Below are 17,717 nucleotides of genomic sequence, written 5' to 3'. Positions count from 1 at the left end.
CGACTTGAGGCTGGTTTATAGAGTTTTGCAAATGCTGTTTGCAGTTATTGCACTCCTAGCTGAAACATTATACCATTGACTAAAATAAACCCTTACTTTTGTTGTAAGCTGGTTTACTTTAGGTCAGCCAGCTTACAACAACTCATTCAGAAGACCTTTGACAAGTTTCCATAGATGAGGGTGCTTAGCAAGAGCCCGTTATATTACAGGAAAGGTACTAGCATGGATGGAAGATTGGCTGCTTGGCAGGAAGCAAAGATTGGGAATAAAGGGGACCTAGTCTGGTGGTGGCAGCCACCAGAAGTGGTCAATGTTGGCACTGCATGTTATATGTCAATGATTTGGATGACAGAATTGATGGCTTTGTAGCCAAGTTTGCATACAAGACGAAGATAGGTGGCGGGGCAGGTAGTGTTCAGGAAGCACGGAATCTGCAGAGGGACTTGGACAGATTGGGGAAAATGGGAAAAGAAGTTGCAGATAGAGTATAGTGTGGGGAAGTGTACAGTCGTGCCCTTTGGCAGAAGGAAAAAAGGCAAAAATGACTTTCTAAATGGGGAGAAAATTCAAAAATCAGAAGCACGAAGGAACTTGGGAGTTTTCATACAGGATTCCTTAAAGGTTAACCTGCAAATTGATTTGGTGGTAAGGAAGCAAATGCAATGTTATTATTCATTTTCAGAGGACCAGAGTATAAAATCTGAGGATGGTGAATCTGTGGAATACATTGCTACAAATGGCTGTGGAGGCTAAGTCATTGAGTATATTTAAAGCAGAGATTGATAGGCTCTTGATTTATTAGGATATCAAAGGTTACTTGGAGAAGTCAGGAGAATGGGATTGAGGGATAAAAAATCAGCCATAATGAAAAGACAGAACACTCGATGGGCTGAATAGCCTAATCCTGCTCCGATGTCTTATGGTCTTATGTTCTTCGGTTATGGAAGATTGAGGAATTGTGGGATGATCTTGCCCATCATTGCCATACTTTAAGCAACGAGCGGGATAAGACTAATTGGGTCTTGGAGCCAACTCTGCCATTCAGTAATAGCCTCAGCACCTTCTTCTCAATCTCTTCGCATACTCCCTTGACCATTTTGCCCCTTAATCGCCTTTCTATTCCCATTCATAATCATTCAGTAGTGTTCTCATATATTTCCAGGGTAGAGATTCCAGCAATTCATTCGAAGAAATATCTCATCTTTTGTTTTAAATGAGTAGTTATTATTTTGAAACTCTGCCGTCTTTTTGTAGACAACCTCACTGAAGGAATATCCTCTCAGCGATAACCCTGTAACCTTCCCCGAGTCTCATTCCAACAACATCACCTATCATCTCCCTAAACTCCACTGGAATCTTTATTTATAATTTGCTTGTTGTGTAATTATATATTGCAGAGCAGACTCGATGGGTCGAATGGCCTAATTCTGCTCCTGGAATATGTCCTGTGCAATTTCCATGTACTGCGCTCAATATTCTTTATAAACACATCATTCCCATCACATTCATACCACCCATCTACCTTTCTGGTCTGATCCTGTGGCCTTCTGTGTCACAACAGTTCAACATTTTCCTATTATTTGTTAATTATAGTGGAATTGATGGCTTTGTAGCAAAGTTTGCTGATGATAATATAGGTGGAGGGATAGGTAGCACTGAAGAAGTAATGTGATTGCAGAAGGACTTCGACAAATTGGAAAAATGGGCAAAAAAGTGGCAGATGGAACACAGTTGGGAAATGTATGATAGTGTATTTTGGTAAAAGGAACAAAAGTGCAGACTAAATGGGGAGAAAATTCAGACATCAGAGTTGTAAAGGGACTTGGGAGCCCTCGTGCAAGACTCCCAGAAAGTTAATTTACAGGTTAAGTCTGCGGTAAAGAAGGCAAATGCAATGTTGGCATTCATTTAAAGGGGAATAGATTATAAAAACTAGGAGACTAGTCTTTGAGCCAATTCTGCCATTCAATAATGGCGTCAGCACCTTCTTCCCAGTCTCTTTGCACTAATCAGTCCGCATTTAGAGTATTGTCAACAGTTTTGGACCCCATTATCTCAGAAAGGATGTGTTGCCATTGAAGAGAGCCCAAAGGAGTTTCATGAGGATGATACCAGGAATGAAAGGGTTAACATTTGAGGAGCATTTGGCAGCTTTGGGCTGGTACTCACTGGAGTTTAGAAGAATGCGGGGTGAGGATCTCATTGAAACCTACCGAATGTTGAAAGGACTAGATAAGGTGGATGTGGACAGGATGTTTCCTATGGTGGGGGTGTCCAGAACCTGAGGGCACAGCCTCAAAATTGAGGGCCAACCCTTTAGAACAGAAGTAAGGAGGAATTTTTTTATCCTGAGAATAATGAATCTGTGGAATGCTCTGCCACAGACAGCTGTGGAGGTCAAGACCATGGGTATATTTAAAGCGAAAATTGTTTCCTGATTGGTCAGTGTATCAAGGGATATGGTGAGAGGGCTGTTGTGTGTGATCTGGGATCAGCCATGATGGAATGGTGGAGCAAACTCAAAAGGCTGAATGGGCTAATTCTGCTCCTATGTCTTATGGTCTAAGTACTTCGCACATGTTTTCTAAACGTCATGAGAGAATCTGTCTCCACCGCTTCCTTGGGCAACACATCATTCTCCCCCTTTGATACACTCTTCATGTCCTTTCTTAAACCTATGCCACCTATATTAGTCAACCCCACCAAAGTGGTTACCATCTACGCTCTGCATCTCTCCTTTTATATACCTCTATCGAGTCACCCTTCATTCATCTCCACCTCAAGGAAAACAAGCCTAGCCTATCCAGTTTTTTTCCTTGAATCTCTTCTGCACCCAATCCAGTGCAATCACATCCTTGTGTGGCAACCCAAAATGTGCACTGTGCTATAGGAGTACATTAATAAATGTTTTATAAAGTTGTAATACAATGTCTCATCTTTTAACCTTTTCTGTTCATTACACCATAAAAGAGCTCTTATATTCTGTACCATAGCCAATGAACTTCATCTTATCTACCTGTGCTACCACTTGCAAGGATCGACTGACTTGTACCCCAAGTCTCTCTGTTGATCAGCACTCCCTTGGGCCTTACCGTTTGTTGTGTATGTCACTCACCTGTTTGTCAGTAGGGTACACCCATTCCTAAGTACTCTTATGTGGCACCATTTTATTTGGAGATACAGCGCAGAATAGGCCCTTGGGTCACGCTACTCAGCAGCCCACCTATTTAATCCTACACCAATCACAGGACAATTTACAATGACTAATGAACCTGCTAAATGGTAAATCTTTGGACAGAGGGAGGAAACCAGAGCACCCACACAGTCAATGGGGATAACAAGCTCCTTGAGGACAGTGCTGGAATTGAACTCCAAACTTCACACTAACCACGACGCTTTCATGGCACATACCATATTGAATAGTTCTTAAACATCCAAATGTAGTATCTCAGAATCAGGTTTATTGACGTGTAAATTTTTGCAGCAGCAGAACAGTGCAGACTTAAACATGCTATAGATTACAAAATAGAATGCAAAACAGGAATAATGGGGTACATGGACCATTCAGATATCAAATGGCAGAGGTGAAAAAGCTACTTTTAAATCTTTGAGTGTGGGTCTTCAGGCTTGTGTACCTCCATGGTGGTAATATTAAGGACAGTAATTGTTACATCCACAAGGAACTCTGATCGAATTTTTCTGTAATGTTGGATTGCCTTTTACTCTTTTTCTAAAAAGAGATCTTATTTTGGATTCATCCCACTCTGCACTGACTTCAGATTCATCAACCTTAAAAATATCCATCATTCCTTTTTAGATAAAATGAAAATATTTTACTGTGTTTTAAACGTATTAATTTTGACTCTTGTTCTTGGAGAGAACAATTTATAACACCAGCAAAATATTAGAACAAGTATCCAATTTCTGTTTCATGGGTCTGTTTGTAAATGAAAATCTTAAAATCTGCAAATACTGAAAATCTGAAATCTAAAATGCTGGTAATACGCAGGTCAGGCTGTATCTGTGGGAAAAGAAGTAGTTAACAAATGAAGTCTAAGATCTTTTTTCAGAACTAGAAAAGAATCTTGTTAAACTGTGCTGGAGGGGGCCACTTGAGATAAAAGTAAATCCATACATTAAGCTTTGTCAACAAAACATTGAAATGCCTGTTAAAGTTTAGGTTAGTATTGGTTTAAATGAGAACCTCCATTTTTTTTAAGTGATGTTTAAATTTTTCTGGGGAAAATTACTGGCAGGTGCAATATTAATTGAGTTTTGCCTGCTTAGACCTTTTTGCAATATATTTGAAATGAATCTCAGTGTTGTACATGGTGACATATGTGCTATGATAATAAATTTACTTTGAACATTGAACATATTTTAAATGTTAGCAGGTTCCAATGACAAATGGTACAGCAAGCAGCCCAGGAAAAACTGAGACCAAACTTGAACTGGCGTTTGAGTATCTGATGAGCAAAGACAAGCTACAGTGGGTGACAATTTCTAGCCCACAGGTAAAATGTGTTTCATTTTCAGCATGAAAATGTTTTGCTTTAAGTGGTCCATCATTGAAACCTTGTATTTCGGAAATGGCTTTTTTTTTTAAACGTAGTTTTTCTTCATGCAACGGGAACGTAGCTGTGTTTTTTTTTAATATTTCCCTTTTTTGACTGGTGCACACAAGTAGCGAATAAGACCATTTTGCACTGAAGATTAGAAGTTTTAATGCAAGGAGTCAGAGTTATAAAATATGGAAACAACCTACTTGTCCATGCCAACTGTCCAGCTAGCTGGTTCTATCTGCTGACATTTCCCCATAGCCCTCTAAACAAGTCCTCTCCATGTAATTATCTAGATACCCAGCACAATAACTATTTCTGGTAGCTTATGCACCAGCCAGTGATTGAAGAAACTGTCCTTGACATCTTTTTTAAATCTCACACCTCTGATCTTAAATCTCTACCCTCCTGTTTTCAGCATTGGAGAACAATGCACTCACACGCATAGGTACCTCTGTTCCATAGGACTCCCCAGGGTCCGACCAGTCACTGTGCAAGGAATTGACAAAGTTTTATCTTGATATATTGTGCAAAATGTTGAGCTCTTATTTTCTGAATTTCTCCCCAAAAAAAACTTCATTAAGTACAGGACTTGGAAAAGTAATCAGTCCTCAACACTTTGTTCAGATAATTTGAGTATTACAATCAGGAATTTTGATCAAATTAACTGAAAATTTTTGTTTGAATCACATGCTTCTCGTTTCACAGTAAAGCCCAAAAACAGGGAAGATTGTAAAACACTGAAAAACTAAAAATTCAGAAACTGAATATTCAAAAATATTCATCTCTTTGCTCAGTACTTAGTTGAACCACATCTTGAAGCTATTACAGCCAGTTGTCTTTTTAGATAAGTCTTTATTAGATTTGCACAATGTGATGAAGCAAGATTTGTCTGTTCCTCCTTGCAAAATTGCTCAAGCTGTGCCAGGTTCGTTTGGGGGGCAGCGATCTTGAGGTCTTGCCGAGATGTTCGATTGGTTTAAAGTCAGGGCTCTGGGTCACTCAAGGACATCAATTTTCTTCATTTGAAGCACCTCCATGGTTGCTCTGACAATGCACTTTGGGTCATCGTCCAGCTGAAAGACAAACTTTCTCCCGTTTAAGCTTTTTGGCAGAGGCTAGCAGGATCTCTGTATTTAGCAGCATTCGTCTTTCCATCAGTCCTGACCAGATTACCATTCCCTTATGAAAACCACCCCCATAGCATGCTGCTAACTCCACCATACTTCACAGTAGGGATGATGTTATCACTCTGATGTGCAATATTAGTTTTACATCCCATGTACCTCTTCATATTGAGGCAAAAGAAGTTCCACTTTAGTCTTATTTGATCATAAGACCTTCCACATCCTTACAGTATCTTCTAAGTGACACTTTGCAAAGATTTTACAGGCAAGGATATGCTTTTTTTTTTAAAGCCAGGGCTGCTTCCTTCACACTTTTCCATGACTACCCTTTTTGTGCAAGGCCTTGGAGAATGTGGAGCTATGAACTTCATCTCCAGTTGCAGCCACTGACTTCTGCAGCTCACTCAGTGACTGTTGACATCACATGTCCTTTCTTATGCGTGCTGGTAGCTAGGATTAGAGGGATGGCCTGACCTGGGAGATATGGCTGTGTTTTCATATTTTTTCCACCTTTTCATGATTTATTTATTTTTCAAAGTACAGCACAGAATAGGCCCTTCCGGCCCTTTGCGCCACGCCATCCAGCAGTTTCCCAATTTAATCCTAACCTAACCACAGGACAATTTACAATGGCCAATAAACCTACCGACTGGTATGTCTTTGAACTATGGAAGGAAACCGGAGCACCCAGAGGAAACCCACACTGTTACTGGGAGAATGTACAAACTCCTTACAGGTAGCAGTGGGAATTGAATTTGGTTGCTGGTATTGTAAAACGTTGTGCTAACTACCTCACTACTGTGCCACCCCTTTCCCTGAGGAAGAAACAGTTTACATTCAACCTATCAACGCGTCTCATGATTTCATACACCACTGAGTTCACCTCTCAGTGTCCTGTGTTCCAGAAAAATAAAGGCTTAGCTGCCCAACCTTTGGATAGACGGCACTGAGCTCCAAGGTATTTAAAGTGTCTTTAAGATGGTTTTGTACCCTTCCCCAGATTTGTGCTTCTCTATTATCATTTCTCCGACTTGTCTTGAATGCTCTTTTGTCTTCATTTTGGTTTGGTCTATTGAAAATCTACCCCATACTACTGGACCTTACATGGAGACGGGGTATCTATTCTCATGAATTCATTGGAATAGGGCAAACCTCCAATTTTCTACATCAGCAAATTGGATGAGTTGGGAAGGTAATGTATTGCTACTGAGGAAAGTTAGCATAGTAATTGCAAAGAGGATTAATACTTCAGCCTCACAATTTTGGTTTTTAATTTTTAGTAAATTAACAGATTTTGGAATTTTTCTTTTGATTTGACACAATACGCAATGTTATAGATCAGCTCAAATAAAACCTATTTCAATACATTTTAAATTTAGAAAATGAGCGTGTAAGATGTGAATACTTTTTCAAGGCACTGTATTTCATGAACTTTAGAATTGTTTGAGTGATGCTGCATCTGTGGAAATCAAAATACAAAAAATTTAAATGATTCCCAGGAAATAGACTTGTATCCTGTGTTAAATGGCAGTTCAGAACATGAAATCATCGGAAATATATTGCAGTGGAAGATGCTATTTTCCTCAGTGTTTCTGGCTGGGTAAAAATGGACTTTGAATCAACCCTACATTGTATTCTTGGTTCAAAGCTCTGCTAGGCATAATAGCTATCTGGCTGCATTTTTCATTTCACTGAACATAAATTATTACACAGTGTGGATTACCCCTTGGCCTCACTCCCAAGCACTCCTTATCTGGCTGGAAAGCATTTATTAAGTAGCTCTGAGTGAATGATACTTTACAGCCACCAGTTATTAGCAGAACCCAAATCATTTGTTAATTCCAGAAATCTTTATTTATTCCCAGTCTTGTGCCAGCTTCACAGAAACCTGGCAATTAGCCCTTTTGGTTTTCTGTGAAGTCAGTTTGGGAGATTATTTGCATACAGAAATCACTTTATAAAGGCAAATAAACTTCACACAGGTATATAATAATTAATTTGGACATACCACTGTTTGGAACTAGCTTTTCTTCATTTTATCTTATGATTGGTGTCATCTAAAGTCACATTCAGATGTGACCATAGCAGGGATCTGAAATCAGAAGTGATGACTTTTAACTGCCTATTATTATATTGGAGATTAATATTCTAGTGTGTTTTTGCCAGAATTGTCTCAACCATAGTACTCCATGTTCTTGATAACTATTAGGTATATGTTTATACTATTCCCATTTTGCAGTAGTGTTTTCTGTGTATTTTAAGCTTTCATGTAAATACTGCCCTCTTCAACTCCCATTCGAGTTCAATTTCAGCCTCCTTTTTCTTCCTCAGATCCACTCATTCGCCTATACCTTACTTCCAGACTTATGCCTTATGGTCAAAGCTAGCTGTCACTAATGTTGCTCTTTCAAATTTTCAGTCCCTCATTCAGGTTGCCCTTTGCCAAGAGGAAAACACATTCATAACTGAGTTGCTCTAATATAGGCCACATCCTTGACACTATCTGCTGTGTAATATCATATCATACCTTACCATACGTATTATGTGGTAATGAGAACTGCCCACAGTCTTCCGGCTCTACCTGCCTATGACGTATAAAGTGGTACCAGAACCAAATATTCTTTGTGCCGCTTAACCACTTCATTTAACAGTATTAATTTTTTTATGAGCATTTGTTATTTTCAGGTGTATAATGGTAGCTGAAATTTGTCCTAATCAATATTTATTTATTAGGCAATAATGATGAGCATCTCCTTGCAAGCAATGGTGGATGAGCTCATGGTGAAGAAATCAGGTGGCAATATAAAGAAGGTAATTTTGTTTTTAATTGTTAGGCCAGAAACATGTACACTTTCTAATAGGCTGATCTGTAACTTTGCAATATATTGGTCCAATTATTGCTGCAAACAGTGCAGATTGTGCATTTGTTTTGATCTCAGAAGGCAGGTTTGACAAGTAACAGGCATAACGTAACCACAGTATCTAAGTGGTAACGCGAAACTACTACAGATCGGAGCATCAGAGTTCGGAATTCAATTCTGGCATAAGGAAGTTTGTATGTCATTCCTGTGAGTGCATAGGATTCCTCCCACAGTCCAAAGACGTACCCTTTGGTGAGTTAATTGGTCATTGTAATTTGTCCTGTGATTAGGCTGGGGTTAAATAGGTGGGTTGCTAGAAGAACCTGTTCCATGCTGTATCTCTAAATAATAAGTAAACTTGGTTTAAAAAAAAACTTGAGGTGCCTAATTCTAGGGGAAATAATTTGATCCTAGTACTATTTTAAAAATTGTCCTGCTTTTTAGATTTTTATACAGCAGGTACACTGGAATTTATTACCCATTTTTATGTATCTGTGTGGAAAATGGTGGGGTGACATGTATCACTCCACTATTTATAATAAAAGTACTTGGTGTTTCAAATTTTTATCTGATAATGCAAGAAAGGTGATGTTTGCCAGGATGTTGGGTAGCTCAGAGAAAATCGTATTTCCATGCAGGGTGTCTATAAGTGGTGAAGTCATGAGGCTATACAGCACTGGAAATGGTGCTCTTTGGCCTCTGAGTCCACATAACCCTATTTTATCCCATACGTCCATCAACTCCCTCCAGACTCTACCCTAGGGTAATTTACAGAGCCCAATTTGTATATTATCCCACATATTTCTGGGATTTTGGAGAAAAGCTAAAATACCCCAAAGAAAATGGCACAGTCAATGGAGCAGGCTCGATGAGCCGACCAACCTAATTCTGCTCCTATGTCTTGTTTATTTATTGAGATACAGTGCAGAATAGGCCCTTCCAGCCGTAAGCGCCACCAGCAACCCCCAGTTAATCCTAGCCTAATCACAGGACAATGTACAATTGACCTACTAATCCCCTCCCCCCTTCACCATTTCTGTTCCCATTTACCCCCTCTCACCTTATCTCCTTACCTGTGCATCACCTCCCTCTGACGCTCCTCCCCTTCCCCTTCTTCCATGCTCTTCTATCCTCTCTTATGAGATTCCTCCTTCTCCAGCCCTTTATCCCCTTCACCTATCAACGTCCCAGCTCTATACTTCACCCCTCCCAGCCTCCCGGTTCATGTATCACCTTGTATTTCTTCCTCCCTTCCCTCCACTTTCTTGTCTGACTTCTGTTTTTTTTTTCTGCCAGTCTTGCTGAAGGGTCTCTGCCAAAAATGTTGAGTGTTTACTGGCTGGCCTGCTGAGTTCCTCCAGCATGTTGTGGCTCTTGCTTGGATTTCCAGCATCTGCAAATTTTCGCGTCCTTAACCTACTAATCAGTGCATCTTTGAACTATAGGAGGAAACCCATGCATTCCACAGGAGGACGTACAGAGATGTTGTAATTGAACTCTAAAATCCGACGCCCTGAGCTGTAATAGTGCCACGCTAACCACTGCACGACTGTGATACCCTTGTGGTCAAGGGGACAGTGCTGAAACTCCAGGCTGACAGCAACGAAGGTCTGATTGAAATCCCTTCACTGAGCTGTGAGATAACAGCTCACTCAGTCCTTCACTGCTGCCCACAAGAGTGGAGTTTATTTGTCAGGCAAGTCGAGCAACGATGCACTCTGATAGTGTTGATGTTTTTCATGCCATTGGATGGTGTTAATGGCTTTATCTTAAATGGTGCACACCTTCATTCGAGCAAGTACTGGGTATTCCATCAAAAGGAAGCATGAATTTTGATCTAAAGTTTTCTCCTCACTCTACAGATGCTGAAGAAGAGGATAAATGGTGCGCTACGTCGATCAGACAGTCAGCAGGCTGTGAAGTCCCCACCACTTCTGGTTAGAATATTTACCTTGCAAGTTTACTTTGAAATTGAATTGGATGGATAATTGATAACTTAATCACTGTGTCCTCTGAGGGAATTAATGTATCTTGTATCATTCTGGTTAATACAAACCCAGAACGCACTGATGCAGACTTCAAAAAGTTGATGACGTGTTTTTTTTTAAATTGTGTTCACTCAAATCAAGCCGTTACTCCATATTGCATTTATTTTGTTTATTTATTTGAAGATACCGTGCAGTGCAGGCCCTTTTGGCCCTTCGAGCCGCAACGCCCAGCAACCCCTGATTTAACCCCTGCCTAATCATGGGACAACTTACAATGACCAATAACCAGTAAGCCTTTGGACTGTGGGAGGAAACTGGTGCACCCGGAGAAAACCCACCTATTCCACTGAGAAGACATACAAATTGACATCCTGAGTTGTAATAGCAGTGTGCTAACCTCTACACTAGAGCTGGTGATCTCTTTAAACTCACCCAGCAGAAGGCAAAGGCAAACCACTGCTGTAACCTGCCACGAACATGATTTCCCAATATGTCAGAGCAGCGTGGAGGGAAATCGTCCGCAAACTGGAATTTCCAGATGCAACCTAACAACGAACCTCTACACTACCATGGCACATGAATCTGTAATTATTGTAATTTTAAAATATTTGTTTGCTCTCAGTTTCTCCCCTGCAATGGGATGATTGGGGGAAAAGTGGCAAATGCAGTTTAAAGTGGAGTCATAACTTTGAGAAGAGTCAAATAACTAATTGCTATCTAAATGGGAAGTGTGACTGCAAATAAATGAAGTTCACTGGGTGGAGGGAGGGGTACTTAGTTGAATTGAGTGCATAAATCTGACAGGTTCAACGAATATCTTGACCTTTTTTACAGAATAGTTAGAGTTTATAATTAGAGGTTTTGTATAGGCTTATAGAATAGTGCGTGCAGCAATTTCTCTCTCTTTCTTCACCCCCAACCTGTGGAAGAATTGAAGGCCATCCAAAGGAGACTCACCAGGCTAATTCCTGAATTTGAAATGTTGTTCTATCAAGTGAGGCCAGACAGTTTGGATCTGTGTTTATTAGCATTTAAGAGAATGCAGACTGACCTAATTCAAGCATTTGATCCTACAGTTCTGCTAGAAAGTTTGTGAACCCTGTAGAATTTTCTCTGTTTCTGCATAAATGACCAAAATGTGATCAGATCTTCACACAAGCCCTAAAACTAGATAAAGAGAACCCAATTAAATAAACAACACAAAAAATTATACTTCATTTATTTATTGAGAAAAATGATTCAATATTACATGTATCTGTTGCAAAAAGTATGTGAATTTCTTGGGTAATGCCTTTTACAAAAAATATTTGGAGTCAGGTGAGTGGATTGTAGAGGTGCCCTGCTCTAAAAAAAAGACTTTCCAGGTTACTCACAGAGCCTCCTCTTCTCAAGAAAGATCTGTTTATGTGTACCATGCCTCCATCAAAACAACTTTCTGAGGAGCTTGGAAGAAGAATTGTAGAGATGTACAAAGCTGAAAAGGCTCCAAAAGCATTTCTAAAGATCTGAGTGTTCATCAGTCCACAGTAAGAGAAATTGTCTACAAATGGAGGAAACTCAGTACTCTTGCTACCCCCCCCCCCCCCAAAAGTTGGCATCCTGTAAAGATCACACCTTGGGCACAACGTGCAATGCTGAAGGAACTGGAAAAGAGCCCAAGGATAACAGCAAGAGACCTGTAGAAGTCCCTAGAACTTGCTAAAGTCTCTGTTCATATGTCCACTATAAGAAAAACACTGAACAAGAATGGTGTTCATGGAAGAACACCACAAGGAAACCAGTTCTCTCCAGAAAAACAAGCATTGCTGCACATCTCAAGTTTGCAAAAGACCACCTGAATGTTCTACAATGCATCTGGGACAACATTCTATGGACAGATCAACAAAAGTTGAACTTTTTGGAAGAAAAGCACATTGCCTTTTTTTTTTGGAGGAAAAATGGCACTGCGCACCAACACCAAAACTATATCCCAACTGTGAAACATGGTGGAAGGAGCATCATGGTTTGGGACTGCCTTGCTGCCTCAGGGCCTGGACAATCATTGAGGGAACAATGAATTCAAAATTGTATGAAGACATTTCACATGAGAATATCAGAGTAGTAGTCTGTCACCTAAATCTTAATAGAAGTTGGATAATGCAACAAGACAATGATCTAAAAGGCAAGAGTAAATCGCAACAGAATGGTTTAAAAGGAAGAAAATTTTGGTTTTGAAAGGCCAAATCAAATCAAATCACCTTAATCCTACAGAAAGGTTGTGGGAGGACCTGAAGCAAGCTGTTCATGCATGGAAGCCACCAACATCCCAGAGTTGGCGCAGTTTTGTAAGGAGGAATGGCCTAAAATTCCTCCAAACCAATGCGCAGGACTGATCAACAGTAAGCAGAAACGTTTGGTTGAAGCTGTTGCTGTACAAGGGAGGGTCACACCAGTTACTGAAGCAACGGTTCACATACTTTTTCCATCAAATATGTGTAACATTGGATTGTTTTTCTCAATAAATATATGAACAAATATAATGTTTGTGTTATTTATTTAATTGGGTTCTCTTTATCTAGTTTTAGGACGTGTGAAGATCTGATCACATTTTACGTCATATTTATACAGAAATAGAAAAGATTCTACAGAATTCACAAACTTTCTAGCCACTAACTGGCTAGGGTAGATGTTGAGATTTCTTTGGGCTGTTACTGGTGGAAGATGGGCCTCGTCAGCCGTGGTTGGCAGCTCATCTAGGAGAAAGAAATCTCTGATCTCAAACCTCCACTGCCTTGCAACTATACCCACTCATGGTGAAGGCTTCGGGAGTAAGCCCTGAGGAAAAATCCAGAGTTAGTTCCTAAGGCAGTCAGTCTTGCATTGATCTGAACACTGACTAGCAACCCTTGCAACACCACTGGTGCTAAACTTTATCAGTCTCTGACGTTCCTTTGGATTTATCAGCTGTGTTGAGAGGAGGAGCCTGCTACATGAGCAACAGCTTGCTCTCCATATCATACCGCCCTTGTCTGCATATGTAGACAGCTAGGGCGCAGCATCCATGATCAAACCTGACCAACAAAGGGCTTGATTGGCTAGAGGGGGCTCACAAAGTCTTGTAGTTACGAGATAAAGGACTAGTAATTTAAAACTTGGATTTATCCAAGAGTATGGAAATTGTGTAATTTTCAACCAGAGTCTGGTGAAAGCTAGATTATTAAACATATTTAAGGTGGTGATAGATAAGTATTTGAAAGGTTGAGAGCTATGGAGATCTGATGCAGAGAAGGAACTGAATCTATCACAGACGGGCCATGTTATTGAATGGTAGGGTAGGCTTCAGCTGCCTTATTGATTACAACTGTTCCTATTTTGTATTACAGGTGTTGTTTTTGTTTGCAACATTTTGTCAAACATTAACTGCATTTAGATTTGACCTTGTGAGAGTGTAATAGGGAGCACTGATATTGCAGCATTTCAGAATTATTTCTGTTGGTCACCCCACGAAGCTAATTGTGACCTCAATATTGCTGCACTATTTTTTAAAGTTAAAATACATTAGATTATTGGAGACAGTATTCCTAATTGCTCCATACTTTGTATTCCTTAGGATTCACCTGATTCCAACAGAGATCCCGTTGTCAAACTCTCAGTAAGTATCAATCTGATTTAACTGTTGCTTTCATTGACGTTGAAGTATTCGAACCCTTGCATATCACCTCATCTGAACTAAACAACTTTCTTTCAACATGGAATTGAATGTGAAAGATGTTACGTAAGCACCTCTATTTGCTGCTGCCCAGGAGAATGCTACCTATTTTTAACTAGTACTTCAGGGCCCATAATTTGCAGCTGTAATTGATGATCAGAATCAGGGTTACTGTCTATGACATATGTTATGACATTTGTGTTACAGCATCAGTACAGTACAATACATAAAAAATAAAAAAAACATCTGCTGTCACTCCATCCTCCCGTCACCCCACTAGGAATAGGGTTCCCCGGTCCTCACCTACCACCCCACCAGCCTCCGGGTCCAACATATTATTCTCCGTAACTTCCGCCACCTCCAACGGGATCCCACCACTAAGCACATCTTTCCCTCCCCCCCCCTCTGCTTTCCACAGGGATCGCTCCCTACGCGACTCCCTTGTCCATTTGTCCCCCCCCCCCCCCATCCCTCCCCACTGATCTCCCTCCTGGCACTTAACCTTGTAAGCGGAACAAGTGCTACACATGCCCTTACACTTCCTCCCTTACCACCATTCAGGGCCCCAAACTGTCCTTCCAGGTGAGGCGACACTTCACCTGTGAGTCGGCTGGGGTGATATACTGTGTCCGGAGCTCCCGATGTGGCCTTCTATATATTGGCGAGACCCAACGCAAACTGAGAGACTGCTTTGCTGAACACCTACGCTCTGTCCGCCAGAAAAAGCAGGATCTCCCAGTGGCCACACATTTTAATTCCACATCCCATTCCCATTCTAACATGTCTATCCACGGCCTCCTCTACTGTAAAGATGAAGCCACACTCAGGTTGGAGGAACAACACCTTATATTCCGTCTGGGTAGCCTCCAACCTGATGGCATGAACATCGACTTCTCTAACTTCTGCTAATGCCCCACCTCCCCCTCGTACCCCATCTGTTATTTATTTTTATACACACATTCTTTCTCTCACTCTCCTTTTTCTCTCTTTGTCCCTCTGAATATACCCCTTGCCCATCCTCTGGGCTCCCCCCCCCCCCTGTCTTTCTTCCCAGACCTCCTGTCCCATGATCCTCTCGTATCCCTTTTGCCAATCACCTGTCCAGCTCTTGGCTCCATCCCTTCCCCTCCTGTCTTCTCCTATCATTTTGGATCTCCCCCTCCCCCTCCCACTTTCAAATCTCTTACTCACTCTTCCTTCAGTTAGTCCTGACGAAGGGTCTCGGCCTGAAACGTCGACTGCACCTCTTCCTAGAGATGCTGCCTGGCCTGCTGCGTTCATCAGCAACTTTGTGTGTTGCTTGAATTTTCAGCATCTGCAGAATTCCTGTTGTTTACATAAAAAATACAACTAAGTTACAATAATATGAAAAATCAGAATCTGTTGTTTTGTGGCAGCAGTACATTGCCATACGTAATTTTTTTAAAAACCGGAAACAACTCAATATGTAGCTCAGGTGGTTGATGGTTGGATTGAGTTGAGGTCTGGAGACCGGGAGGCTTACAGCTCAGCCAGGGCCAACCTGAGGAGGGGAATCTCTCAGGCTAAACACATATACAAACAGAGAATCAAGGAGCATTTCAACTCCTCGGTCCCCCGGCGCATGTGGCATGGCATACAGGTCATTACAGACTTCAAACCACCTAGTACTGTGCCCCCTTCCAGCCTGCTTCTTCTACGCTCGCTTTGACCGAGAGAACAAGGAGGTCACCCTCAAAGCAGATCTGCCACCTGGTGAACTGCCTCTCTCACTTTCCACCTCCGATGTTTGCGCCACCCTGAGCAGGGTGAATATACGGAAGGCAGTTGGTCCGGATGGAATACCTGGCCGTGTGCTCAGAGTCTGTGCAGGACAGTTGGCCAGGGTCTTCACGATCATTTTTAATCTGTCCCTGGCCCAGGCAGTTGTCCCCACAAGCTTCAAGATCGCCACCATCGTGCCAGTGCCGAAGAATTCCAGTGCCATGGGCCTGAATGACTTCTGTCCAATTGCACTCACCCTCATCATTGCAAAGTGCTTTGAGAGACTGGTTCTATCACATCTGAAATCCTGTCTGCCCACTACCCTGGACCCCGCCCCCCCCCCCATCAATTTGCCTATTGCACCAACAGGTCAACAGAGGACATCATCTCCACAGCACTTCACTCTGCCCTGACCCACCTGGACAGCCCCAACTCTTATGTCAGAATGCTGTTCATTGACTTTAGTTCGGCTTTCAAAACTGTGATCCCCTCCAAGCTGATCGCCAAACTCGCCAGCTTGGTATCAGCTCATCCCTCTGCAATTGGACCTTGGACTTTCTGACTAACAGACCCCAATCGGTTAAGTTAGACAACCTCTCCTCCTCCACCCTCACCCTGAACACCAGTGTGCCTCAAGGCTGTGTGCTGAGCCCTCTTCTGTACTCCATTTTCACCTATGACTGCGTTCCTGTACATGGTTCTAACTCCATAATCAAGTTCACAGACAACACCACGGTGGTTGGCCTGATCAGAGGGGATGACGAGACAGTCTGCAGGGATGACGTCCAGCACCTGGCCACGTGGTATGCTGACGACAACCTGGCCCTCAACAGCCTGACAAAGGAGATCATTGTGGACTTCAGGCATGCTAGGAGCCACACTCATGTCCCCATCTACATCATCAGAGCTGTAGTGGAGCATATATCAAGGTTCAAATTCCTTGGTGTCCACTTTTCCGAGGATCTCATCTGGTCCCTGAACTCCTCCGTCCTGATCAAAAAGGTGCAACAGCACCTTTATTTCCTGCGGAGCATCAAGAAAGCTCACCTCTGTCCCAGGATACTAATGGACTTTTACTGCTGTACCTTTGAGAACATACTCACCAATTGCATCTCAGTGTGGTATGGCAATTGTCCTGTATCAGACTGCAAAGCACTCCAGCGTGTGGTGAAAACTGCCCAGCGGATTATCGGCACCCAATTGCCCACCATTGAGAACATCTACCATAAACGCAGCCTGGGCAGGGCGAAAAGCATTATCAAGGATGCATCTCACCCTAACCATGGACTTCTTACTCTCCTCCCATCCAGTAGATGCTACAGGAGCCTCCGCTCCCACACCAGCAGGCACAGGAAGAGCTTCTTCCCCGAGGCTGAACCTCTCATCACAGCGCTAAGCAGTATTGCACCCATATTGTACTGTCTCAGTACTTTTATATTTGTGTGCTGTAGCACTTACTTTTTATTCACAGTTATTTTGTAAATAACACTATGCTTTGCATTTCTGGTCAGATACTAACTGCATTTCATTGGCTTTGTATCTGTACTCAGCACAATGACAATAAAGTTGAATCTAATCTAAATCTAATCTCCGATCTTTCCCATTCATTTACAATTTTTTCATCACCATATGAGGAGACGTCATCAATGCACTGTGGTGTGTCTTCTGAATGGTTGGCCTTTATATACTTATCAGAATCAGAATCCGAATCCTTTATTGTCGCCAAGTATGTGGACACATACAGGGAATTT

At 41.7% G+C, this 17,717-nt stretch overlaps 1 protein-coding gene across 2 annotated transcripts in view; it reads left to right on the top strand.

The window, feature by feature from the left end:
- The window catches only part of snx17 (sorting nexin 17), a 77,650-nt gene that overhangs the window by 50,737 nt on the left and 9,196 nt on the right, over positions 1-17,717 (top strand). Inside the window, exons 11-14 of one of the 2 annotated variants that reach the window (XM_063040859.1) lie at positions 4,395-4,514; positions 8,420-8,497; positions 10,410-10,484; positions 14,125-14,166. In XM_063040859.1, coding sequence (XP_062896929.1) covers positions 4,395-4,514; positions 8,420-8,497; positions 10,410-10,484; positions 14,125-14,166 — 315 coding nt within the window. Of the gene's footprint in view, positions 1-4,391; positions 4,515-8,419; positions 8,498-10,409; positions 10,485-14,124; positions 14,167-17,717 lie in introns of both variants that reach the window. The other variant, XM_063040857.1, reaches the window with a different exon arrangement.

Source organism: Mobula hypostoma, chromosome 2 (genome assembly GCF_963921235.1).
Source record: "Mobula hypostoma chromosome 2, sMobHyp1.1, whole genome shotgun sequence".
Lineage (NCBI taxonomy): Eukaryota > Metazoa > Chordata > Chondrichthyes > Myliobatiformes > Myliobatidae > Mobula > Mobula hypostoma.
This window is presented reverse-complemented; position numbering and strand designations above follow the sequence as displayed.